General features: G+C 40.1%; 1 protein-coding gene across 1 annotated transcript in view; it reads left to right on the top strand.

Annotated features, from left to right (window-relative positions):
• STAT4 (signal transducer and activator of transcription 4) overlaps positions 1–26,698 on the top strand; it is a 57,739-nt gene extending 31,041 nt beyond the window's left edge. The window contains exons 6-23 of the mRNA XM_077829906.1: positions 688–773; positions 1,744–1,895; positions 3,455–3,613; positions 4,474–4,566; positions 5,510–5,569; positions 7,023–7,040; positions 7,127–7,220; positions 8,368–8,412; positions 12,873–12,956; positions 13,802–13,900; positions 15,509–15,644; positions 17,576–17,628; positions 18,651–18,745; positions 19,225–19,361; positions 19,490–19,681; positions 20,754–20,820; positions 21,585–21,693; positions 22,974–26,698. Coding sequence (XP_077686032.1) covers positions 688–773; positions 1,744–1,895; positions 3,455–3,613; positions 4,474–4,566; positions 5,510–5,569; positions 7,023–7,040; positions 7,127–7,220; positions 8,368–8,412; positions 12,873–12,956; positions 13,802–13,900; positions 15,509–15,644; positions 17,576–17,628; positions 18,651–18,745; positions 19,225–19,361; positions 19,490–19,681; positions 20,754–20,820; positions 21,585–21,693; positions 22,974–23,000 — 1,706 coding nt within the window. The 3' untranslated portion in view covers positions 23,001–26,698. The remainder of the gene's footprint in view (positions 1–687; positions 774–1,743; positions 1,896–3,454; positions 3,614–4,473; positions 4,567–5,509; positions 5,570–7,022; positions 7,041–7,126; positions 7,221–8,367; positions 8,413–12,872; positions 12,957–13,801; positions 13,901–15,508; positions 15,645–17,575; positions 17,629–18,650; positions 18,746–19,224; positions 19,362–19,489; positions 19,682–20,753; positions 20,821–21,584; positions 21,694–22,973) is intronic.
• The last annotated feature ends 522 nt before the right edge of the window (positions 26,699–27,220 follow it).

Raw genomic sequence — 27,220 nt, 5'->3', positions numbered from 1 at the left:
TTGGAGATGTAGAGAAACTGAGGGGTATAGAGCTGCAGAGGAAAAGGGAGTGGGTCACACTAGGAAGACGTGAAGCCAGTGGACGACCAGTAGCAGGAAAGATCACGTCAAGATGAAAACACCTAGTGACCAGTACTCACAACTTCCAAAATTCTCATGGTTACGAGCACCATAAAATCCCCCATCCCAAATACCAAACCTTCTTGCACCTATCCCCCACCTGCAAATATTTCCTCAACCGGACACATCGTTCACGCTAAGATTCCAAAGAACTTTGCTATGATTACTGACAGCATCGGACACAATTTTATAGTGGCTCATCACAGTTCAGTACTTGAATCCCATCCAAACCAGAATGATATAATAATGAAATAAGAGTATACACAGACATAAGAATCTAATAATTTCTATGTTACTAGAACTCATTTCTTCCCTATACTCCTCCTGTTCCACACAAGAAAAAAAAAATCAAAATACCCAGCTCCTATAATAATTCTTAAATTCATATTAGAGTCAGTCTATGCAAGTGAAATTATATTATATAAACTTTAATTACAAACATTCGTAGATTTCTTTACTAGCTACCAGGATATAATCTGTTGAGGGCTTCCCACCTCCTACCCCCATTATAAACACATACACTTACACGGAGGTTACCAGATGATTTTTTTTCTCTTCCCCCTGTAGAGCAGGGTGACAAAAACAGCGTCCTGATGAAACAGGAAATGATGATGTTGCAGGAAATGCTCAATACCTTAGACTACAAAAGAAAGGTTGGTAACATGTTTTGTCATTTGTGGTTCATTTGCTTTCTCCCCCTGCTCCCACACTGAATAATCACATTTAAGGAGGCATTTGCACAAACTCTCCCATCCAAAGCAGCAGGTAAACATAATTTTGTGTTACAAATACCAGGGGGATGATGGGGGAGTTTACTAGCAATTAAATAACTGGCAATTCTAAAGAGTACAGCTATGGGCATGAGCCTGTTAGTTGGCAGGTGAGGATTAACCATCAGCTCACAGGAACTGTTCTGGATTCATCCTCTTTGTTTGCAAGTTACTGCATTTAAAGTCAGGAAAAAAACCACTCCGGATCAATGTAATCACATAACCACAAAACCAGACATCACACTATTGAGTGCAATTGCATGCCAACGGATGGTGGGGAAAGAACTTCTTCTATGTCTGTTTTTTTGCTGTTCACCTTGGAATAGCTTAAAAACTTCCATATAATTTCCACATATTCTTTTCATCATTAAAGAAAAGTCTATGTGGGGATACAGTCCAAGATCACAGAAAGGAGCTTGTGACCTTAACGGTGCCTCTACATGGCAAGATCCTGGAGGTGTCATGCCATAATAAATTCACTAAAAAAAAGTTATGTGTAGAAAGAATTCATTAATATTCAGGACTATTTTTAGTACAATGGCCAGAGAATCCAGTCACCTGAACCCAAGCAGTAGTGGTATAAGTATGGTCACTTTCTCAGAAATAAAAATTAATCCATAAGCATGAGAACATTATATATTTAAAGCCTTAAGTAATTTGAATATGGTGTTTCAAAGAGAAATGCTTAAAAACAAGGTGAATCCAAAACACTTAATTGCACATTAACATGTTGCACATTTTTCCTAACTCTAAGAATTTAAAATTTATGGCCAGCATAATAATTGGTTTTCATTTGTGAGCTTTATTGGTGTTCCCTGTGATCAGTTGGTGACACTTTTCCTATTCCTTGCAGGAAGTCCTTAGCAAAATGGCACAAGTAATAAATGAAAGTGATGTCTTGATGAACAACATGCTGCTTGAAGAGCTTCTAGATTGGAAGAGGCGCCAGCAAATTGCCTGCATTGGAGGTCCTCTACATAGTGGGCTTGATCAGCTCCAGAACTGGTAAACTTACCATTTACTTTAATTTTCCAGTGAAAACCACAGGAAGTCTGCTGCCTCATAGTAGCCCAACACATGTAAAAAGATAGAAGCTCTGATGGGACCCTGTCATATGTATGAATTAATTGAGTTTGCTGCTGATATGGTACTTAAGGAAGTAAGTAACTGAAATGCCATGGGCTTTGATAGGTGTAATCTGCTGTTAGAATGAATACAAAACAACAAGCTCTACATGGAGACTCATCACTTGCAGATTATTAAACAAAACAACAGCGAGAAGCCTCCCATATATCACATACACTTCCTCAAAGGAGTTTTGCTAAAAAGAAATAAATAGCTTGATTAAAACCACACATAAATGTACAGATCTAGTCAAAAACCCACAGAGAAACAACGCTCTTATCTCATGGAGTCTGACTTCTCTGTGCGTATTAGAGTGGCACACTGAGCTCACTAAACTCGTCACTTGAGGACAGTGGGAGTTTTATCGGGTAAAGACTTCCTGCTTTGACTCATTCAGCGCATCACTTCACCAGATTTGAAACAATAGGTCATTGCAACAAGTAGGAGTTTAATGAGAGATCATAGCCTGTATTTGAGAGTACCACAAGGCTCAAAAGGAGGTGGTCATGTCTAGATTCAAAGTTCAAATTGGAACATAAACATAATTAAATTTGACAGTTGTAACGGAGCCAGAGAACATTCTTGTTCCATTCAGTGCCTTCCCAACAATTTTTTTATGTCCCGTGAAGCTTTTGTCCCCCGTCCGCTGGAAGAGGCATAGTGAGGTCAGCAAGGAAAAAGGGAAAGAATGGTTGCAGGGGGGAACAAGCAAAAACAAAACCATTTTTCATTGTTGAAAACGTTTCAGTTTTTCATCAGAAAACCAATATCAAAATGAAAATTTGTATTTTGGTTGAAAAGCTTTTTTTTTTTTTTTTGGTTACCAAAATATTTTTTCAAAAAAAATTTTTTCAACCAGCTCTACCTGATCTTTTTGTAAGGACCTATGTGAATTTGTGACAAAGATATAACAGGACAAATCTTGAAGTCCCTGCTATTTTTTATCCACTCCTCACCCAGTTATGGGAAGGGAGACTTTTATAAAAGTCCAATATGGGATTTTAGCCACATGAATCCCATTAAAGTAAACTGTTAGCCAAGTGTGCTTGGATTGGATTTTCACAGTCATCTCCTCACCTCTCAGGGATATAAATGTTCTTCTCTTAAAGAGCATGTTTTGCAAAAATACTACTGAGCTTTGGCATTATTGTCCTGTAGTACTGGTTGCATATATATTTCTCTTTAGCAAGTCACAGGCAGCTTCAAGTCGGTGTTCATGAGGTCTTTGGGAAAGGGCTAATTTCTAAAATGATAAAGGAAAAATTTGGCCAGTGGTTCACATGTATTCATTTAACTGGCTGGGGTTAGCTTGTATAAGGCTAGTAAATGCCAATCAATTCTAATTCTATGATTTTTCTGACAAGAACTTCAGTAACTTTTATGTTCTAATAAGCGATTTATATGAGAGAATTGTAACTTAATCATTTGTTCTGCAATAGTTTTACACTGCTGGCAGAGAGCCTATTTCAAGTAAGAAGGCAACTGGAAAAATTGGATGAGCTGTTGACTAAACTGACTTATGACGGAGATCCTATTCTACTGCAAAGGCCTCACCTGTTGGAAAGAGTCAACTTCTTGCTCTACCATCTTTTCCGAAGGTTCGTGAGCTGTTATACGTTTGTGTGTCATTTAAGATGCAGGAATCTAAACCAAACACAATTTATCATCGAAAAGAAAAAAACCTGAACACGTCTTGGTATTTAAGAGAGTATTTAACAGAGCTTGGTAGTTAAAGGTGATGAGCCCCTATAACACTAACAGATGTTGGTAGGAACCTGGGGATAGGAGCTTCACAAATCAGGCCCTTAAAGTTTTGTGGTCAAGTTCTGCCTTTGGATAAACATGCATAACTCCCATTGATTTCAACAGGAATCATCCATGTGCCTCTGAACAATGCCTTGGGATGCCAATTTCTTCCATGCCTCTCATTCCCTACCATGAGTGCCACACTCACGCATCCCTTTTAGTTTCTTCCTTTTAAGTAAACCATATGTTGTTACTGTTCCATCCCTGGTGTTCTGCCTTTGCTGTGGATGTACCACGCGACTGCACTGCTAGTACATACGTAGGACTGGCTCTGTCGGAGAGCAAAATTTGGCCATTTGTCTTCAAAATATGACGGAAATGTGAAATGATTGTTTTATTTCATGTTTTAGACATTTTATTGGAATCAGTTTTGTAGCATGTTTTCCTTCCTCATTTGTGGTGTATCTTTCCCGTATCTTTTAGTGGAATAGGATACCTGTGTGCTATGTTGTGTTCTTCTATTATATTCACCTAGTCTATTTTTTAATGGGAATAACTTGCAAGAAATCTCTAGAAAGTGAGATGTTGGACTGGGATGTACACCTGCCACTCCAATATGCATAGAAAAGTCACCCTCCATGATGTGAAAGCCTTTTGACTAGTTCTGTACATTTATGCATGCTTTTAATCAAGCTTTTTCTTTTCCAACTAGTTCATTTGTGATTGAAAGGCAGCCCTGCATGCCCACCCATCCCCAGAGGCCAATGGTACTTAAAACCTTAATACAGTTCACTGTTAAACTAAGGTAAGTAAAGGAAAACTAGTGTTAATTCCTTTATTTCCATATTACATTATATCCTGGGAGAGCCAACATTTAACTCATTGGGCCAAATCCTGCTGACTATACTCAAGCAGAGATCCTATTGCCTTCAATGAGAATTTTCTTGAGTAAGGACATACATACACTGGTCCAAATTCTGCCACCTACAGCTATACATGGAGTAAGATAGTGCTCAACGTGAGTGAAGGTGCCAGCTTCTCACTGTGAGTAAAGACCTCAGATGTTTTCCTGGTCACATTTTTAAAAAAATCCTGCATTGGCTTCTTGCTTTAATGACATTACAGACAAAATAAGGCACAAAAATGAAGTGAATAATAATAACATATCACATCACACAAGCCAGCTCTGCAGTACTTTCAAGGCTACTCTTGCACATAAGCAAGGCAAATTACTGCATTTTTGGAGGCTTGAGTCTTCAATAACTCAGAGCCTGAATTTGCTCCCCACTGGTTCCTTGCCTTCTCTGAAAATAGGACTGGATGGTGGAACTCGCAGCTGAATCCCATCCACCAGCAGTAAGAATAGAGGGAACAGGAGCATTCTTGTGGGGGGACAAGGGTATAGGAACCCCCATACTTACTATCCTCTTGATGTCTCTCAAAACAGCTGCAGGTCTTATGCATTCACATTTTATCTGTGCCATCCTAACTTTTGTCACATGCCAGCACTTATGATGAGGGAATGAGGGAGATAAGGTGGCAAGTCCCTCCCTCTTCAACTTAAGCTTGGGACCCTGTAAATCATGATGCAGCTCTGGATACTTGGTCTGGTTTTCTTTAAAATGGGATTTTAGAGACCTTTGACTAGGGAACTACCGGCCTTTATTCTATAGTGACAAATAGCTTTACTATATAAAAGGGACAAGTCCTAGTTCTGATTATTCAGTTTTACACTTTTTATTTCCCAGGCTGCTAATTAAATTGCCAGAGCTGAACTACCAGATCAGAGTGAAAGCAACTATTGACAAGTAAGTGACTACATTATACCCCTAGGGCTCAAAGTCTGTGTTGCTGCTTTATGTGGTTTGAAAGTTGTTGTGTTTTTAAAATACAAGACCTATTCGAATATTAAGGAGGTTTATTATAGTCAATAACTGGTGAAAGATTTTATTTTATATTTAAAAAAAATCTTTCTTTATATTGGATATTTTAAAATTCGAGTCAGCAGTTCCAATGAAGATTTGTAACAGGAGCTGTGTGAAACACAGTGGTTTTGGCTGGCAGCAGCAGCATATTCATTCAAACCATTTTTCAGCTTTGAGTCCTGCGGGATTGTGCCCCTTGAGTTCTGCATTTACACAGATCAAAAAAGTTAAAGGGAATGCCAACCAGTTTTGCTGAGTTTTGGGTGGAAAGCATATGTTAGCCCAGGTTCACTAAAAGGTTGTCATACCCAAGTGAACCTGGGTCGAGCTTTGGCTTTCATAACACATCTGTCTTTGCAATGCCCCTATGCTTTTGACAAAATCAGGCTGCATTAATTTGTAATCACAAAACAAATAACTGCTAAGATCCGGATCCTCGAAGAGAATGGGAGTTTCAGGTTTCTCACTGGCTGTTCTCAGCAGAACCTTAGGCGCTAGCCACATTTCAACTTCTAATTGAATGATTCTAACTTGTAACTAGTTAATAGCATAGCTAGCTCTAAAAGCTAATTTATGTCAGAACACCACACAGGCCCAGATCCTGCTAACATTTACATACCTGCTTAACTTCATTTCTGTGAATAGTTCCATTGATTTCAGTTGGACTACTCAGGGTAGTAAAGTTAAGCATGTTCTTGGAGGACTGGTGCTATAGTTAATAACTATGGAAGCTTAGAGTGTTCCACCTCTGCCAGAGACTGAGCGTGGCACATGGCTGTCTTCCTGTAAGTGGTTCCTCTGAGCCTCCCCCCCCCTTTTCTTTTTACAGTGTGATTTGGTTAGTCCTCCTTCTTCCCAGGTGTCTGGGCAGGAGGACATCTCAGAGTGCACTGCCCTACATATTGATGCTTTGTGCACGTCCTCCAGTCATTCTGTGCCCTGCTGTACAGATGCCTCTGTTTTCCCAGAATGCATTGATGCAAACATAGTTAGGCAGAGTGGTAGCTTTGGATATGCACACATAGCTCTGATGGCTGAAAAAAGGCTTTGGAGGCACAAAGTGAATCATATTACCTTTTGCGAATACAGACTAACACGGCTGTTACTCTGAAACCTGTCATATTACTTATAACTAGCTATGTGCCTGCCTGATTACAGAGCAAAAGTCACAGCTGCATTGATAATATGAATGGACCTTTAGAGGCCAAGGCATAATTTAATCTGCTCTTTTTTAAAAAGGCGCTACTTAGTTTGAGTGCATACTATATATATATATATATATACACACACACACACACTGGGTTACAGGATATATTTTCTCTTTCTTTTTTTTAAGGAATGTGTCAACTGTAAGGTAAGGCTATAAAAGTTTGAGACTTCTTAACTTATCCCACATTATTTTATCTGCCATTGTGTACATTGTTGTAATGTGTTTTCTAGTAATCGCAGATTTGTTCTATGTGGCACTCATGTCAAAGCTATGAATATGGATGAATCTGCAAATGGAAGTCTGTCTGTAGAATTTAGACATTTGGTAAGTTTGCCAGGTACTGTTCTTGTCATGTGACATTGGTAGAGCAATCACAGAATTTTTTTTTAACCTGAACAAGGAAAACTGTATCATTCTTACAGCTGTCTGTCTTTCTTTCTCTCTGCTTCACTATAGAGCTTCTACCTAGAACCTTTCACAGCCCCATCATGCCCCGCTTTTTGCTGGAGTTTTAAAGAAACAGCACACATAGCCTCATAGTACTTGCTTTTACTCTCTTTATCAAATATATGCTATACAATGTTCACTGTTAATACTCCACACAAGATTAGGTACCATGTACTTTCTGCTCTACAAACCAATCTCCTTCCCATTCCCTCTGTGTCCAGTGGCTCTAGATTTTTAATCTGACTTCATATGATTTGTAGCGTTTGAGTTTCCGTATTTGCTACTGTTAATTATTTTGGATATTTTCTTGAATGAACAAATGAACTGACCAAGTAGATGAAAATTAAATAAAGGAAAAGGGGTGTTTGAAATACTTGGAATGAAAAATTTTCCTATCAAAAATGGAGTTTTGTCAGAATCAACATTAATGCTGGGTCTTTTATGTCCCCATTCTCCTGATTGGTCCTGCTGCCTGATGGGACTACATCTCCAGTGATGTGCTGTGGTCTCTTTCTGTGGCTTAACCACTGTGGGGTATCATAGAAGTCCTGCAGGAATGGAGTCTGCAATTAGAATGCAGTCTGCAATTAGAATGCAAGTCTTCACTTTTTGCATTCTTGTTTAGTTATTTTATTATGAACTTAGCTTTATTGAAATATTATGAGTTAATCGTGTATTTTAAAAACTTTTCTTTAAAATAATCACTGAATAGATTTATGAAGAAACACAATCAGAGCCTGAACTATAGGTGTTGAATGTAAATCGTGTACTTATCACAGGATTATCCAGTGCCATTAGTTTATGTAAAGACAAATTTTGATTCCACCGGCCATTTAGTGTCATGGGACAATTACTTACTATTTTGAGATCCCTGAAGAAATCATATGTTAGTTTCTGAAGGATGCACAGCACAAATAGACCATCACTATACAACCATAGTAGTAGAACCACTGTAGCGAATACAGCTGCTAAATATTTCTGTCTATAAACTTCCTGAATATAAATCTTAATTTCCATTTTACAGCAACCCAAAGAAATGAAATCAAGTGCTGGAAGCAAAGGAAATGAGGTATAAAGTTTTTTAGTTTTGTAATATGTTTTTTTTTATGACTTTCAAATAAAAAGTATTTTAGAATGGATTTCCGCGAATCTCATTTGTAGGCATGTTAGCTTTTGAAATAAACACAGTCATGATAAACTGAACAGTAGACAGTCGTAATATAATAAAATACATGAGAATTTTTCAGAAATAAATTTCTTAGAAGTTTGAATGAAAAAGCCTCAATTTTATACAACAAAAACGGCTGTGTTAGACAGCAGGATATATGTATCCAAATGCATGTGTTTCTTCTTAAGGAGTATTCTTTTAAATTGGGCCCAACATTTATATTTTGTAAAAACAAAGTTTTATGAAACCCAGAACAAGAGAAATGTTTCCACAAACTTTTTTTTTTTAATCCAGTAAGAACAGTTCATTAAACAAGTAAACTGAGGGCCAAATTCACAAGTGGAATAAGGGTATAATTGTATTGAAGTCAATGGAGTTGTGCCTTCTTCAGTCAGCATTGAATTTGGTCCTACTTTGGTAATATTTATCAGTAGCTGGTCTTAGTGTGCCCCCTTGTGGTTAGATTATAATATAAAACTTCAGATTTACAGAATAACTAACACACACTGGACTATCCATGCCCTCTGACGGTTGGGAGACTTATGTACACTTCTGTTTTGTAAAGTGAACAGATGTTGTGAGTAACTGCATCCTAGAAGGGTCTAAAAGTATGCTTCTCCCATATACCCCAAAGAAAAATTTACATAACCTCAAAATAGGCATTTTCTTGCTCTCTAAAAAACAGACCTTTAAACAAATACCATTAATATCGGTATAGGGACATCAGTATGAATTAGTATTTCGAGTAAGTTTGCTATTTTTCCCTCTGGTTTTTGTTTAATATAACATTGAAACAAAAATTAGAATTCTACACATGAATGTTCGTACAGCTTTAAGTGTACCAATATAGTTAAAGTGGTATAACCCTCTAGTGTGGATGCAGCTATTCCAGTATAAACATAGTATGGAGTATTCCTGTCCAGGAAGAGGAAAAGCTGTACTGGTCTACAGTACCCTTCTACCAGTTTAACTGCAGCCGCATTAGGGGTTATACTAATATATCTTTAAAAAAACCCACATTCCTAAAAGACACAATTATAAGAGTACAAAAACTGCATATAGACCAGGCCTTAGTCATAGAGTTTATGTGCAAAATAAGAAAAGATCAGCATGGATGGTTTAAACAAAAACAAAAAACCCATCACAACCTAAAACCAAGCAGGACACATTTTTGCACACACATCTGTATTCTTGACTGGAACAATTCACCAGTTGATTAGTAAAACTGAAACTCAGGGTCTGATTCTCTGGTGCTCCGTGCCTTGTGAAGTGAATTTGCACTAGGGTAAATGAGTGCAAAGTGGGTGTAAAATGCTACTGCCCTGCCCTTAGTTTGTGCACCTCCTATTAAGTTTGGATTTAGTAACAGATGCTGTGGTCTTATCCAAGGGTTTGGCTACACTTACATTTTATAGCGCTCTAACTTGCTGGCTCGGGGGTGTGAAAAAGCAGAAGGTTTGAGCGCTTTAAAGAGCTTGTGTGGACAGGCTCCAAGCGCAGGGAGCCACTCTCCCAGCGCTCAGAGCTAATCCCCTCGTGGAGGTGGATTACCAGGAGCCCTGGGAGAGCTCTCTCCCAGCACTGGCACTTGACCACACTCACGCTCCCGCAGCAGCGCTTTGAGCTTTCTAGTGTAGACATAGTGTAAATGCTCCCCTCCCTTTATGCAACCCCATGGGAAGCAAAAGAGCACGGATGGCATGAAGAAAAGTTGAGGCCTATGCAGGTGGGACAGGTAGTGAGAGAATATATTCCTCCAACAGATCACATCCTCCCCCTGAGAATTCTTGGTGCCAAGTGTCCACTCAAAACTACTATCAGGACTCCCAAGTGTTCAAAATATATGCATCAGGCCCCCAAAGGATGCTATGAGATCTTTTAAAGTCTCCTGATTTTTAAATAATTAGCGTTTGGGGTTTTTTATTTGCCTTCTAGTTTGTTAGCCTTTTAGGTTTACGTTTTCAAAATTCTCTCTATACCCAGGAAGGTTAGCAACATTCATTTAAAGAAAACCCACAAAAAGTAAGGGGAGTTTCTCACATAACCACAGGTCTCCAGGAATTGGGATTTGACATTAAAAAAAAAAAAAAAAAAAGACAAGATTCACAATAAAATTATAAGTGTGAGGGAGATGGGCTGGATGGAAGAGCGGGGCCGGGAAAAGGCTGTACTTTGTGTACCATTCTGTTTGGTAAATGGTATAATATCCCAAATGCAGTTACAGCAGCTCTCAGCAGCTACAGATCCTCTGATCATCCTCCAACATCAGAGGGAGTCACAGCCATGCTGCCAGCCTGTGGGGAACCTAGTGGCAGCAAGACAGCTAGTGCCTATTGTGCTGGGGGAGGACAGGAAACAGCACAGAGACAGAGTGATTCCATGTGAAGATCCTTGTGATTTAGCCAGTCTGTTACTTTTGTTCTCCTGTGTGTGGCTCATCTGGCCATGCCACAGATTTGCCAGCTTTCTCAGTATTGCTGCCAGCCCCCACTTTCTGAGGTGATAGTGCAAACATATGGGTGGCTACTTCTTGTCCTCAAATCTTTTCTGCTGGCTACTTCCATCTGCTGCAGGCAAGAGGAGACTATGACTTTCAGTAGGATTATTGGAGCTATATAGCTAGTTTGGAGTGTTTTAAGTAAAACTGCTGGTGGATCGCTGCATGCAGTGACAGATGCCAAACTTCTACCAGCTTCTGCCTTTTTATAAGCACAGACTTGCTCTCCAAGTATGTCTGTGGTTACGGTTTGCAGATGTGCTCTTCAAAACACATACGGTCAGTGTTCTAGTCCTGGACGGGGAAGTTGAGTTAATCATTTTTAGTTAACAGATGGAGACAATTGTCAATGTTCCAAGCTGCAACTGCAATTGGGAAAAAATATACTGAGGCTCTAGAAATGGATTCATAAATGAGATAGCACAAGTATCCTGCTTGGTTATTATAGCTGTGTTATTTGTGCCACACTGCTGCTGGTCCCAGGTTCTGAAAAAAGGAGAAGGCAAAGGAGTGTAGTAGCTAGAATAGGCAAATGAAATCTCTCCTGAGAGAGGTCAGGTACTTTTGAAAATCCCACTGGGCAGCCATCTGCATCTTTAGGTGCCTAAATACCTTAAAAATCTGGCCCAGACAGTTTTTAATTCTTTGATTGGTTAGTTCTTTCATTCCAGGTAAGTGTCCGTGAAAGCCTATTGATCAGAAGGTTCTGCAGCTGTGGTTTGTGCCACATTGGGGGGGGACGACAACATGACTTTTTATTCAAAGCTTACCTTAAAAGGTGAACTGCAAAGCCAGTGAAACTGTGCCTTCCATGGCTTTGGATGATGCATAAAGTTGACATCATACATTTGGGTTTGTGTCTCACTTTTGGTTGTAAAAAACTGGCTTTTCCCCATTGAACATTATACTAGGAATGGCAGGATTGGGTAGTTTCAGGAGGGGAACTTTGACCTGATAGGAGGTGGAAACCTGATATACAGCTCCCGGCTGTTATTTGCCCTTGCAGGCATGCGCAAGGGGAAGGGGAGTCATGGAAGGAGACCTTCCTCCTGCGGCCTATGCAAAGACAGAGAATTATGAATACTCTCTGTAAGCAGGGATTTGACTTAACCCCGCCACGGAGCAAATCAGCTGGAAAGGGTTGAAAAGGAAGTGGAGCTCTAGCACACTCGAGAGCAAGATATACCACCCCTTTGGATGGTACAGAGCAGGGCATGCACCCCCACCCCCCTGAGCTCTGAGCAGCCCTGGGAGAGTTTGTGCCTGAGGCCCAGTCTCTCCCGATGCTGCAACTGGTGCAGGAGGGCCTCCATGCAGCTCTTTGTGCAAGTTGCACAATCTAGCCCAACGTATGGAGGAGCTGTCGGGCAGCAGGAAAGCTAAGTGAGCGACTGCTCAAGTTTATCCCTCCTGGGATGTTGCATTCCCAGTCCTCCAAAGATAGACAGAGTCCGCTGGGAAATCGGAATCTGTTTTACATTGAAATTGTCAATCACGAAAGAAGCTTTTTAAAAAGAAAAAACAACATTTGAGGCCATCTCTATAACTTGCAAAAAGCATAGTTCCTTTTGTTCATTTTTCACTTCAATCCTTAAAAGTGCAACAATCCCTTTAACAATGTTTTCTTAGCTTCTTCAGAAAACAGCAGAAGTTTTAGGCAGAGTTTAAGGTCGGGGCACTGCTTTTTTTTTTTTTTTAATAAAATACCCACGATTTTCCACTGGCTCTGCTTATACAGTATATTCAACTGACATATTTTCTTTCAGTGTTGTGTTCTCTGTACGGTTTGGTTGTAGTCAGGCTCCCAAAATCAGTTTTAAGTGCCAGCTTTGTTCACAGTTTTATAATGTGTTTGCTTCCTCAGGGCCCTCAGATGGTAACTGAGGAGCTGCACTCCATCAGCTTTGAAACACAGGTTTCCCTGTATGGTCTGACTATGGATTTGGAGGTGAATGTTTTCACTGTTTTTGTGTGGGGAAGAATAAGCAATTATTTGTCCTCAAGCCAAATCAATACCTGTTACTTACAAGAGTTTGAGAATTCTTGGATAAAGATGCACAGTACATAGATTTACAGCAACTTTTGAGCTAACTCTAATTGGCTATGTGTGCTTCACTTTGATACAGTATAAATATGATGTTCTGCAGAGCATTTCGTGCACAGTCCTGCCCCCAGTGAAGTCAGTGGCAAAATTCCCATTGAGTTCAATAAAAGCAGGATTGGGATGCCGCGTGGAGCAGCACGGCATGCTGCCTTGAGAATGATATGATATGGCAAGAGAAAGTTTTAGGGGCCCATGATACACATGACTGCAGGTCTTCCTGGTTCACCACTTGTGCGCATCATAGTGTGGCTGACATGAGCCCTCCAACAGTGCAGGGGATACCATAGATCCCCTCCCTGCCAGACAGATGACTGGCTGTTGGCAGCTATACTTCGTGCAGCCCTTTCATACAGCTGATAAGGCAGCCCCTAGACACAGCTACAGCTGGCCATCTGGGTCTCTGTGGAGTCCAGCACATATAGCTGAGCTCTGAGACTAACATTCACTGAACATTTGGGGGCCCATCCCCAGACCAACAGTTAGCCAGCAACAGCACCCCAGGAGATCTCTGCCCCAAGGAATATGCCAAAAGACAAAGAGGCGATATTGAGACTATTGCAGTTTCCAGTACTACAAAACTATTATGCTAATTTAAAAAACAACAACATGCTGGTAGACTAATACATTCCCCAATGAATGCCTTGTATGCAACACTCTGTAACATTCACATACTCTGTCTTCTTCACCAGACAAGCTCTTTGCCTGTAGTGATGATTTCCAATGTCAGTCAGTTACCTAATGCTTGGGCTTCTATTATTTGGTACAACTTGTTGTCAAAGGATTCTCAGGTAGGTCTTCAAATCCCAAATATTAATTTTCTGTATATTTCAGGTTTCTAGTTATCCACTTGTCAAGCAGAAAAAGATTTTTTCCCAGATCTGATACTTCTAGGAAATCTGGCCTTTTTTCCTGTACATACACTCTATACTACAAATTAGCTGTAATCACATTTATAATAATATGATTAACATTATGTAGAGGATTGAATGGGCCTTTGGATCCAGACATGGTGCCTTTTTTACCTCCAGATTGACAGTTCAAATGTAAGATAGGTCAGTATTGACTGAAAACTGTTACTATTTGACTCCTGGTTTTTGGTCTGTGTGAAATGACTTATTGGAAGTTTCCAGTCTATTTATTATTGATTTGTATTATCATAGTACCTAGGAGCTCCTGGCGTGGACCCGGACCCCACTCTGCTAGGCACCATACACAGTTCTGAGTGGACAAATCTCAATATCACAGAGCAAACATTCTCAAATGACATGTTGGTAGTCCTGGTAAAAAGACCAATGATAGAATGGGCTTGTAGATTTAATTACCCTTTCACTCTCTTGATGTGGTTTCTCTGCAACAGGACTGGGGAAAATTGAAGGGGTGTACTTAGAAGTCTTGTACTCCTGCTTCTTGCACTGTTCCTAATTTGTGAGTATATGGAACACCTTAGAAGATTGCCTTGTACTAAATGCTGTAAACCTATATCATTCACAAACACTAACTTCATTGAAAAAAATGATCCATGCTTGTGATTAATATATACTTACATGTTATACATAAAAGAGCTTTCATTATTCAGATTAATTCTTTGCAATATGTAACTCATAGCTTGAGCATCAGTCTGTCAAATTGGATACATAAGAGTTTCTGTACTGTATTAAATACAGTTTTCCTCACTTATTTCACAGGAGTTAGTGCTTTTATTAAATTAGAGCATAAGTAAGTGGACTGACACCACCTGCTAGTAGCTCCAACTTCAGGGGAAAGATTGTTGCTTCCCAGTCTGCAGTAGGTTCAGAACAGACTGCTAAGTTAGTCACATCAATTACCTTTACCAGCATTACTGCTACCTTATCGTGGAATAGCTATAATAGTAGCTCTAAATGAGAAGCTCCTCTAGTTTTTCAGTCAGGGATTGGTGGTTGCCTGTAGATGTTGCGAGGACAGAGAATGCAGGAAAGGATGTGTCAGAATGCCACCAAGAATTGGCAGACCAAATGACAATCCATCTAGATATCAATTTTAACCCAAACAAAACTCTTAACCTAAGTCTTTGGAGCACAGTCATTAGTCTGTTCTAGAATAAAGGATTCAAATAGAAAAAAAAAATCCATCAGCCAGGCCATAAAAAGAATTTAACAACATATTTCCATACAGGGTGTCTTAAAGGATTAGTTAATAGACTTGGCACACTGAAGTTGTGTTTGCTCCAGATGGAAATTGTCTTCTGAGAACACCTGCTCTTATCGGGCAGCTTTTGTTTGTTAGCATTGTTAGCAGCACTTCCTTCTGGGACTATCAAAACTAAGGTGCACCTGACTTCCTCTTTGCAGTTTGAAATGTCTAATGTTTTTCAGAGTGGCTACCAATGTATAAACAAAGCATGAATTCTATTGCAGAACCTGGCTTTCTTTAACAATCCCCCCACTGCCACTCTGAGTCAACTCTTAGAAGTACTGAGCTGGCAGTTTTCATCTTATGTTGGTCGTGGACTCAATTCTGAGCAGCTCAATATGCTGGCAGAGAAACTTATGGGTAAGAACCATAAAACTACGATAGCTGTTCAATTTCTATTTACTTCTAAATATTACACATGACAAGCCACACTCTGCCCACTTGCAGGTTAGAAGTCAAAATTTATGCCCAAAATCCCCTCCTCTACCACCCCCCCTTCTTCCCCCACATTGTTCACTAGTTCTCAATCAATTTGTAAATACAGTTTGCCTTCTTCCCCTTTGTGCTCTCATGTGCTATTGCTACGGGTGACATCACTTTTCAGTAACACCAACTACCTCCACCACTCCGCTCAGCGTTGCCAATTGTTCGTTAATACTTTTAAAGTAAAAAAGGTACGTTTCACCTTATTCTTGGCAAAAAGTGCCTTAGCTTGTGAACTTCCAGACGGTTAGGCTAAGCAAAAGGGTGTCATAGTTGCAACAAACTATGGTAAGCATTGTTAAAGAACTGTGAACCTATTATGAAATGAAAGGGCAGTCTTGGTCTGTTAAAATAAACACACACACTCACACCCTACCTTTTATCTTCTGAGTCACTTGTCTCCTGAAGGCAAAGAGGGATCACTCCTGCTCTGCTGATGAAGGAGAAGGGAGCTCCTCTATGGGCAGGAAGTGTAATAGTTAAGTCATAGTAAGCTTTCTAGTAGCAGGATGGACACTTGAAGGTTTCAGCTACCTGTCTTCCAGAAGGGGGATTCAAGCTCTGGAGGAGGCTGGTAGATTTATCTGTGGTTAAAAGGTGGAGAGGCTGTTCCTTTTAATGTCAGTCAGGTGGATATTGATTGGACTGATTGCCCTTTTTGATGGAGGGAGGGAAGAAAAGATGTTGACAGACCACAGGGGGCTCCTTAGCTAGATTTTAGTTTTGGTGGAGACTGAGGTGGGGAGGATACTTCTGAGGTGCAGCAAAAGGGGATTAAGGCAGCTGCTATTGGTTTGGGGAAGGCTGCTGCAGGAGGATTGGGAGGGGAAGGCAATTTGCCTAGAGGAATGAAACCACTTTTTTTAGTGGCTTGTTGTACAGGAGGAGGGAACATCCAGATTAGAGCCACTTCCTGCGGTGAAGTGATGGTGGTGCAGGTTGAAGAGAGGTGCAGTTGCGCATGTCCAGTGTGCTCATGGTCAACCTCTTCTGGGGCTGGGATCCAGAGCTGCAACCACATTCATAAAATTTGAGGGACGAGACCAGGAGTGAGAATGCAAAAGACCTGCAGCCACAACAAGGGGAACCCTAAGTACAATAGAAAAAAAAACTGAGGGAAGGACATGTTTGCATTCTCCCAGGCATTGTGCCTGTATCTCAATCCTCCTGCAAGATGGTCAGGCTGAAGGGTCTCCCCTCCCAGCTCCCACTCCTGCCCCAAACACTTCAAGTGATCGAGCCCGTTACTGGATGAATGTCTGGGACCTGTTGCAATTTCCGGGTGCCATTCCCTGTCTAAACACGATCTCCCTCCTCTGTTATCTCAGTAACTCGGGAAAAAATAGGGTAAGGTTGGTTATATTTCACAGGAGAATTAAGCCGTTCAAGACGTGAAACAACAAGACGAATAACTACATTTTAAGCAATGTTACTCTAAAGGTCCTATATTTATCTCTGCTAGCATTTACAGAAGAGTACATTGGTAGGGCCGTATGTATCATAAAAGATTTTCTTATTAGAACTTCGAACAGAAAAATCTCAGATAAAGTGAAGCCCATGAGCAGCAAACTCAGATAAAAAGTGGAACTCTGTGTTTAAGATGATATAGAACAGAAGTCCCCAGTTGCTTCAGGGCATTGCTGTAATGTTTAAATTGCAGGTCCACCTATAGAGAAACTTTGCTTGTAATCATGTTGTTCAGGTAAATGTCATGTACAATGTAAATGCTTTAATATTCAAGTATCACAAATGAACCTATTTCAGGAACTTCAGACAAAGGGACTGATATATTTCTTTTTAAATTTTAGGGCAACAGATTAGTTACAATGATTATCAACTGTCCTGGGCAAAGTTCTGCAAGGTAGGATTGTAAAAAAAAAAAAATTAAAGTATTCTTCTTTTTCCTTTGAGTGCCTGCATGCAGGCTTAATTCTGCCCCATTGACATCACTGACAAACCTCCCACTTGACATGTCTCAGATCAGGATTGGTCCCATTCTGAGCTGCCCTGTGTCAGGATTTCCAGGCGTAGCACACACAAATTAAATTCTAAAATGCTACTTAATGGAAAGAACCAACAAGGACCCTAATGGTTAAATCTGACTGGGAGGAGTTCATGTCCTAAACCACAGTTGGTCACCATTTACTCCACAAAATGACCTGTCTTAAAGTTGTTGAAACGGAACTATTTTTTAATAAAAGACATTTTAATGGCAATGCAGTTTAAATTGGCACATACAGGCCATCTCTAGAAAATGAATGGCTTGACCATTAGTCAGTAGTTTTATTTGAATCTTCTTTGACCATTCCAGTTAGCTTACAACTGACTTAAGAAACCATAATCACTGATGGGAGCCAAACCCTAACATTGTTTTAAAAAGTTAAATTACTCTACATGCTCATTTGTGAACTAAAACAAAGATACTTCAAGAACTGATTGGCTGTAAATCAATACATCTAAATACTTTTGTCAGAATCAGACAAAAATACTGAGTATGGAAAGTAAATCCAATACATTCATATTAAAGATGCATTATTTAAAATATATTTGTAATATCTGAAGATTCTTGGAAGGAAATAGCTGTGCTCTCAAGCTATAGTTTCATAGTGAGGGAGAAATGATATAGACATTAATTATTCTAAATAAAGAGTGTAAAGTGAAGCACTTCCTCTAAAAATCTTGAAAAGCAAATCATATAGATATTTTGTTTTTACACAAGATAGTAAGATTTGAATTGCTGCTTTGAATAAATTTCTCTATCATTCTCAGATAAGTAGAAACTAGAACTATTCCTGTGAAAATGACAGAGACATGCAGCATTGATACTGTGTTAAAGATGTGGTTGAAATTGTCTTTTTATTTGTTTGTTTATTTTACCAATAGGAACATTTATCTGGAAAGTCATTTACCTTTTGGGTATGGCTCGAAGCAATACTGGACCTAATTAAAAAACACATTCTTCCTCTTTGGATTGACGGGTGAGCAATATACTGGCAACTGTCCATTGACGTAACATGCTTACCTCATTTGTCCCTTCTCTTTATTTAAGTCTACATTCAGCATTACAGAAAAGAATTTTCAAAGGCCTAAAAATCTCCAAGTATGCCATATTGTTTGCAATTATTTGTAGTCTGAAGAAAACTCTACTGAAACTATTTGAAGTGGATTTTAGATTTCTCCTTTATGGACTTAGTTAGTTTACAGGCAAGTAATATGATAAATTTTCTCATGCTCCACACTGTGATGGGGGCCCATGCTGTGTTCCTGTGCAGATAAAACTCCCACTAACTTCATGTTGAGCCTTTGTGAGGTCTATAGCAGTGGGCCCTATAAAACCAGCCTTTTACTTTGTTTGGCGCTTATCTGGCATTGCAATATAAAAGTTGGGAAATGAACGCCACAGAATGGATGCTGTAGTTACTCTGTAAGTAAAGCCATGATTTTCTTATACTTGCAGGTATATAATGGGATTTGTGAGCAAGGAGAAGGAACGAGTTTTGCTCAGGGACAAAATGCCTGGAACATTTTTATTAAGGTTTAGTGAAAGCAATCTGGGAGGAATTACCTTTACCTGGGTGGACCAGTCAGAAAATGGTAAGTGCAGCTTAAAAGTGTAAAATTCAAGGCAACCTAAACAATAAATGATAGGTGAAATGTGTAGCTAATTATGACTGTTGACCTCTTTACCTATTCACCATTATATTGCCTTTGTGTCTTTACAGGAGAAGTAAGGTTCCACTCAGTGGAACCCTATAATAAAGGTCGTTTAACTGCGCTGCCATTTGCTGACATTTTGCGAGATTACAAAGTTATTCTGGCAGACAATGTTCCTGAAAATCCACTGAAATATCTGTATCCAGATATTCCCAAAGATAAAGCCTTTGGCAAATACTACAGCTGTCAGCCAAATGAAGGTTGGGCTCTATAGTCTATACTTATCCTTTTTGGAAAGTAACATTAAATTCAGATGATATGCAAATTAACTTTTTTTCTTAGGAAAACAAATGTTTACTTGTGGAAACAGTACCTCGTTTTATGGAATGCCTTTATAAAAACTGTGCTTGTTTTTTCATGCACCCCCTGTCTGCCTATTGTTTCCACCTGTTGTCTCTTGTCGTATACTTAGATTGTAAGCTCTTTGGGGCAGAGGCTGTGTTTTTGTTGGGTATTTGTACAGAACCGAGCATAGTTGGACCCTACTCTATGAATTGTAGGTAATACAATAATAAATAACAATGACACTTAGATATGCAAAAGCTAAGAAACATCTCTGTGAAAGCAGTCATATTACAGGAAGTTATTCAATTCATTATTTACAGAAATACATTTATTTTCAACTTACATTTCTTTGCCCATGTTTCAGATATTTATTTCTATTTACAAGACCACTTGCTTGTCTGCTTCCAGAATTATGTAGGAGTGTCACTTGCTGTTTCTTCAGTTCCAAGAACCTCTCACTTGAGGTTCAGGGGACTTAGTAATGGCAAACAGCTCATGAGAGTAACTTATAATTCCAGAGAGACAAACAAGCAGCAGATCCCGTGCGATATATATTGACTAAAATTGCCAGTGTAGTCAGAATTACTTATGAATGAACACAATCCTATTTTGTCCCCTCATGAAAGGTTTCAGTTAAAGGCAGCTAAAGGTTTCAGTTAAACATTTGTTTGCAGGATTGGCATCTAAAGGCTCAGACCTGCAAAGACTAGAGCACATACCTATAATACATTTAAGTACTCCTCATGACTTCAAAGGAACTTCTTAAGTGAGTCCAGTTACTTATGTGTGTAAGTCTGTGCAGGTTCAAGCCCTGTCTTGTTGCCCATGTTCTTGTTGCTCGTTCCTGATTAAACAAATACTTATGTTTCCCTTTCAATACATTATGCTCTACAGCTTTCAAAATATTTGTATTAAATCTCAGGAAATAATAAGCGTAGAAACTTTAGGGCATTTTTAAAAATTTCCCTAACGTTGATTCTTTTTTAGTCTCAAGACCTACAGAAGGAGGGGTCAAAGGTTATGTGCCTGCTGTATTTATCCCAATCTCCAAAATGTGAGTAATCTAAGAGCTGTTTTACACTTTGGATGTTATTCATTAAGTCTGTGTACCTCCCTTCATCCCGCAGTTTCTTTGATTCCATCTTTTTCCCATGGAAATACCTAGTGATAGCAACACAGAGATATGGGTCCCAATTCTCTGGCCTGGCAAAGGAGTGCTCAATGAAAGGCTGGGGGAATAAGTAAAGAGGGCTTTAAAACCACCTCTTCTTCCCCAGTCCTGATGCTGTCTATGCATCAGGAATGTATGCAAACTAAATTAGAGCAGCCTTTAGGCTCCTCTAATGTGTTCCAACTTTTAATGTCCCCTAGAATCTTGGGTACGGCAGCTGGGTTTCACCTTTCTTTCCCTGACTACAGCTCCTGCATCAAGTGGCCAGAAAGTGGTATAGGAGCGCCTCTGCAGTTCCTGATCACAGGAAGATCCCCCTACGCAGACAGAATTAACAGATTAAACGAGGTTTAGGGCACCTTTGTGCTCCTGGAGTAGCACAAAGTGTACAGGATGGTTGTGTGTGTGTGCCTGCAGCTATATCTTTTCAAGGTTTTCTCATTGATGTTGCGGGCTAATAGGACATTAGCATGCAGTTGGCTCTTTCACAGGCTACTTGCTGCTACATCCATGTTACCCAAACACCGATCTACCATGGAATGATTACGTTCATGTCCCTTATTGATGCATTAAGATGCAAAGGGGTTTCTTCCCATTATTTCCTAATCATCTTTAAGGTTATTTATTTTATTTGTGTTTCTTTTAAGCCTGTATGATTCCACAGATCCACATTCTCCATCAGATCTTCTTCCCATGTCTCCAAGTGTTTATGCTGTGCTGAGAGAACACCTGAGTCCCACAGTGATTGAAACTGCTGTATGTTGCAAGTTTTTTCATTCATAATTTACTACTAAGCAAATGGGGTCTACTTTGTGGAGAGAAAGAGTTACCAGTGGAGAGAAAGGCTTCTTTTGCAGTGCAAAAGGGTGAGAGTACAGTTGTAACCATTAAAAAGTCAGCACTTGCCTTCAGTTCCCATACAGAGCTATGGGAGATAACGCAGTTCTTTCCTATTCTAAATGCAGTTGAATTCTTCAGTATGGTAGGAAATGTCTTTTTCATGGTGACCATTGTACTATGAACTTTGTATCTTAGCACTTCGCAATGCAAGGATCTCAAAAGTCCATGCAAGGATCTCAAAATTCTGTACACACATTAATTAAGCTTCAACACCCAGAACTGTATGTAAGTATTATACCGATTTTACAGATAACACAGGGGGCTTGATTCACCCATTGCCATGCATTTTATGTAGTTGCCATTTCTGTTGTGGTAGCATTTTACAGACACTTTGCACTAATGAAAATGACTACTCCAGCTGCATGGTGTCGATGGGTCTGTCTCAGAGATGTTAAAGGTGAACTGAAATCTCTTAACTAAACAAATACAAAACATTCATTAAAAGTTCATGGAGAGACTTAAAAGTTACATTACAAATGTATTTATTTATTTTAAAATCATTTTCTATTTTACTTGCCTGTTAAGAACTGCATTCAGAGCTCTCTGCAGAGCATGAGGCAGCTCAGCCTCACAAGTTGCACCCAAAGCAGGACAGGTTCTTGCATTTCTTCCCGGGTTTAAATATCTGGGGACCGAAGCTAGGCTGGTGTGATTTGAAGCTCTCCTGTCACCAGCAGCATAGAGCATCTTCACCAAAGCGCTACAGTGGCACAGCTGCGGCACTGTACGTGAAGACAAGCACTCAGTATGTGGCAAGAGGGAACTTTTAGTGGACAGCAGCAGAGTCCAGGTGGCGAGTTAGTGCACAGCAAGTTAGTGTGCTGTCTATCCACTTCTCAGCTTGCCACATGCAAAGTCCCCAGGTAAACAAGCCCCTAATTTCCCCAGAGTGTGAGTGAGGGTGTGCGTGGGGCATCTCCCTCTGTATAGTTCTAGGGTCTAAACCTAAACTACCAGACAGTGCCTCTTTAAGAGGCCAGGGCGCGGAACCATTACATAAGTCAGGGCTTAGTTTGCACTGTGATTGTGTGTTTGTCACTGGAAATAATTTGAGCAAACTGTGGCTTGTTTAGTTTTGTTTTTCAATATGCAGCAATAATTGCCTTAAAGCTGATGTTTTCATTCCTCTCTTCTAGCTGAGTTCTCCATATTCAGCTGACTGAAATTCAGACACCATGAAGAGCAACAAAGCAGCCAAAATACTTTATAAAATGAAAGTTAAAAAAAAAAGAAGTTGTTTCTGCAGCTTTGTAAATAAGGGTTTCCTGGAAGCCAATGCCATGTTCTTCTTGGGCCTATGTGTACTTTCAAATGCATGGAAATCAGAAGCCTCCCAAGGGAAGTCACTGGAGTTACAAACATCTGGCATCATTTGGGGCCTGCCACTGAAGTCCTCACTCAAGGCAATATTACCTCTTAACTCAATGGGCCAAATCCTTCCCTGGTGTGCAACTCCATTGACTTCCGTGGCGTTACACTAGGTATGAATTTAGCCCAGTGGGCCTGCTTATGGAAATAAGGACTGCAGTATTGCTGTAAAACAAGACTTACTGTAGGATGGAGATGTTCTGTTCATGGAACATTTTGAAAGCAAGACCTTAGAATAACTACAGGGATTTAAGATGTGTTCAGAAAATCAGGATTTATGCTGTACATTTCGAGTTCTGTTTTTATAAAGTCTATTTCTTTGCTTTTATTTTAAATTAAAGGTTCTCATCCATCCCTTCATTACACTGACCGTAGGTGCCAGGAGTCAGCTTTTCCTGCCATGAACTGCTTTCAGTACAAAGGGACAGATTTTATCTTCCTCCAGTAAAATCCATGGAAGGGAAGAGGGAGGAGAAGGGGATCATGGAAATAGAAGAGTTCTCTAGAAACTTTAGAGCAGGGGTGGGTAGTAAATTAGTTTTTGCTGTGGTATAAATTTCTCGGTCAAGGTCCAGACTCCAGAGAAAATAATAAAAATAATAGCAATAATAAGTAAATAAAAAGATTTCGGGGTCCGTTTAAAAGTATCTGGCGGTCTGGATTTGGCCCGCGGGTCACCTGTTGGTTACCCCTGCTTTAGAGGCACTACACTTCAAAAGTCACTAAATTTCTGTGCCTCCATTCCGCATCTGTAACAGGGTTAATAAAATCTCTGTGTCTTGCAGGACAGTTGTGAGGGTACATTTATTCATGGTTGTGAGGCACTGTGATGTGATGAGTACTTCAGAAAAGCCCATAAAGAAACAGTCCTTATTCAGTGCAGGGTTTAGATGGGTTTCAGAGTAACAGCCGTGTTAGTCTGTATTCGCAAAAAGAAAAGGAGTCCTTGTGGCACCTTAGAGACTAACCAATTTATTTGAGCATGAGCTTTATGGTGTGCCATAATCGAGGCCTTAGGGACACACTGAATGATAAAACGGAAACCAAAAGAGCTGCTTCATTTGCTGAGTACCGTCAAACATGCACCTCGTCATAGTGCAAAGTTACAAAGAGCTAAATTGCCTCAGGTACAGATGTAAATAAACAGAATAACTGGTTCTTAACATAAAAGGTCATTTGCCTTTTTAAAGCAGCCATGTTACTGTTAGTCATGAAAGTCTGTCTTTTCTCAGAATTACCCATGACAAATTAACTGTTTTAGAATAACAAACACTGACAATTTACTAAAGATAGATATCCAAGTTCTGCCTGGGAAGTATGCAGTCTGGAGCATACTTAATTGTTCAAGCAAAATATGCATTTGTACAAGCAAAGGGTGAGGTACAACATCGGTCTGGTCTGTACTAGAAATTAGATCAGTTTAACTATGTCGGTCAGGAGTATGAAAAATCCACAACCCAAGTGGCGTTGTTAAGCCAACCTAAGTCCTCATGTAGACAGCACTATATCAATGGAAGAATTCTTCTGTTAACCTAACTACTGCCTCTCAAGAAAGTGGATTACCTATGCCCATAGGAGAACCCCTTTCATGAGCGTAGGTAGTGTCTACAATGAAGCGCTACAACTGCACAGAGAACAGGAGTACTTGTGGCACCTTAGAGACTAACCAATTTATTTGAGCATGAGCTTTCGTGAGCTACAGCTCACTTCATCGGATGCATACTGTGGAAAGTGTAGAAGATCTTTTTATACACTCAAAGCATGAAAAAATACCTCCCCCCACCCCACTCTCCTGCTGGTAATAGTTTATCTAAAGTGATCACTCTCCTTACAATGTGTATGATAATCAAGTTGGGCCGTTTCCAGCATAAATCCAGGGTTTAACAAGAACATCTGGGGGGGGTATAGGAAAAAACAAGGGGAAATAGGTTACCTTGCATAATGACTTAGCCATTCCCCGTCTCTATTCAAGCCTAAGTTAATTGTATCCAATTTGCAAATTAATTCCAATTCAGCAGTCTCTCGTTGGAGTCTGTTTTCGAAGTTTTTTTGTTGAAGGATAGTCACTTTGAGATCAGAAATCGAGTGACCAGAGAGACTGAAGTGTTCTCCGACTGGTTTATGAATGTTATAATTCTTGACATCTGATTTGTGTCCATTTATTCTTTTACGAAGAGACTGTCCAGTTTGACCAATGTACATGGCAGAGGGGCATTGCTGGCACATGATGGCATATATCACATTGGTGGATGTGCAGGTGAACGAGCCTCTGATAGTGTGGCTGATGTTATTAGGCCCTGTGATGGTGTCCCCTGAATAGATATGTGGGCACAGTTGGCAACAGGCTTTGCTGCAAGGATAGGTTCCTGGGTTAGTGGTTCTGCTGTGTGGTGTGTGGTTGCTGGTGAGTATTTGCTTCAGGTTGGGGGGGCTGTCTGTAGACTGGCCTGTCTCCCAAGATTTGTGAGAGTGTTGGGTCGTCCTTCAGGATAGGTTGTAGATCCTTGATGATGCGTTGGAGAGGTTTTAGTTGGGGGCTGAAGGTGACGGCTAGTGGCATTCTGTTGTTTTCTTTGTTGGGCCTGCCCTGTAGTAGGTGACTTCTGGGAACTCTTCTGGCTCTGTCAGTCTGTTTCTTCCCTTCCGCAGGTGGGGACTCTAGTTGGACAGCTGTGCCACTGGAGCATGTTAAGTGTAGGCAAGCCCTTAAGCACCTGAGATGAAATCCGGGCCCCACAGGAGATAATGAGGTTCGTTATTGACTTCAGTGAGGCCAGGATTTCATGCCTACTCCCCCCAACCCCCACCTACTCCCCTCAACCCCCACTCAACATTTACCGTACCATTTTGTTAGGCACCTCCAAAGGTATCTTACTAAGGCCTTTTGTGGGCCATCCCTGGAGGCTCTCACATTTAAATTGATAATGTATCTGGGACCTGAAAGTAAAACAATACCAATGTATTACCTTTGGTGGGCCTGTTTTAGCTCTTAGTCTAGTGGCTTGGCTGATAGCTGATAGTACTATAACATTAAATTGAAAAGTTCTAGAGAAGTTCTAGAACAATCTTAGGATTCTTGCTCCTCTGGTCATGAGAAGTAAGGGTCAGTGCACACAGCCACTATGAGCACCTCCAAGTAGCAACACAGGGAAAAATCCACTGGGGCAGGGATATAAGATCAGAGTAGATGGTTAGAAGCAGAATAAGCAGTAGGGAGTCCAGATCTTCCCCACTAGTATTGTCCTCAATTGTAAACTGTTGGGAAAGCAAAGGGAGGGAGAGCCCCAATGATCTGATTCAACTGGCATCTCTTTGCTGTGCAAATGGAGTATGTTTAAAATAAATGAATACATTTTTTTCCGCTATCTAGTCTGAATGATTTGTACATAGTCAGGGGGATGTAGTCAAACTTTGAAAAACCAATGACCGTAAGTAATTCTCCAGAAACATAATAGCACAGAACTGATATTAAACCGTGTGTATAGTTTGATAATCTCTGTAATTTATATGACTAATAGAAATAAAAATAGATTTTGTTTTGCTGTTGGATACTTGTGGGACTTTTAAAGATAAGACAACAGTGGGAGGACTCAGTAGCCTTGGTTGTTCTTGAGTCTGAATCACCAGTGTGAACTGAGACATTTAAAGAGGCAAGCATCAAATTCATCCAGCATAAGAACAGCCCTACTGGGTTAGACCAAAGGTCCATCCAGCCCAGTATCCTGTCTGCTGACAGTGGCCAATGCCAGGTGCCCCAGAAGGAGTGAACCTAACAGGTAATGATCTTGTGATCTCTCTCCTGCCATCCATCTCCACCCTCTGACAAACAGAGGCTAGGGACACCATTCCTTACCCATCCTGACTCATAGCCATTAATGGACTTAACCTCCATGAATTTATCCGGTTCTCTTTTAAACCCTGTTATAGTCCAAGCCTTCACAACCTCCTCAGGCAAGGAGTTCCACAGGTTGACTGTGTGCTGAGTGAAGAAGAACTTCCTTTTATTTGTTTTAAA

The sequence above is a fragment of the Eretmochelys imbricata genome, chromosome 11 (genome assembly GCF_965152235.1).
Source record: "Eretmochelys imbricata isolate rEreImb1 chromosome 11, rEreImb1.hap1, whole genome shotgun sequence".
Lineage (NCBI taxonomy): Eukaryota > Metazoa > Chordata > Testudines > Cheloniidae > Eretmochelys > Eretmochelys imbricata.
This window is presented reverse-complemented; position numbering and strand designations above follow the sequence as displayed.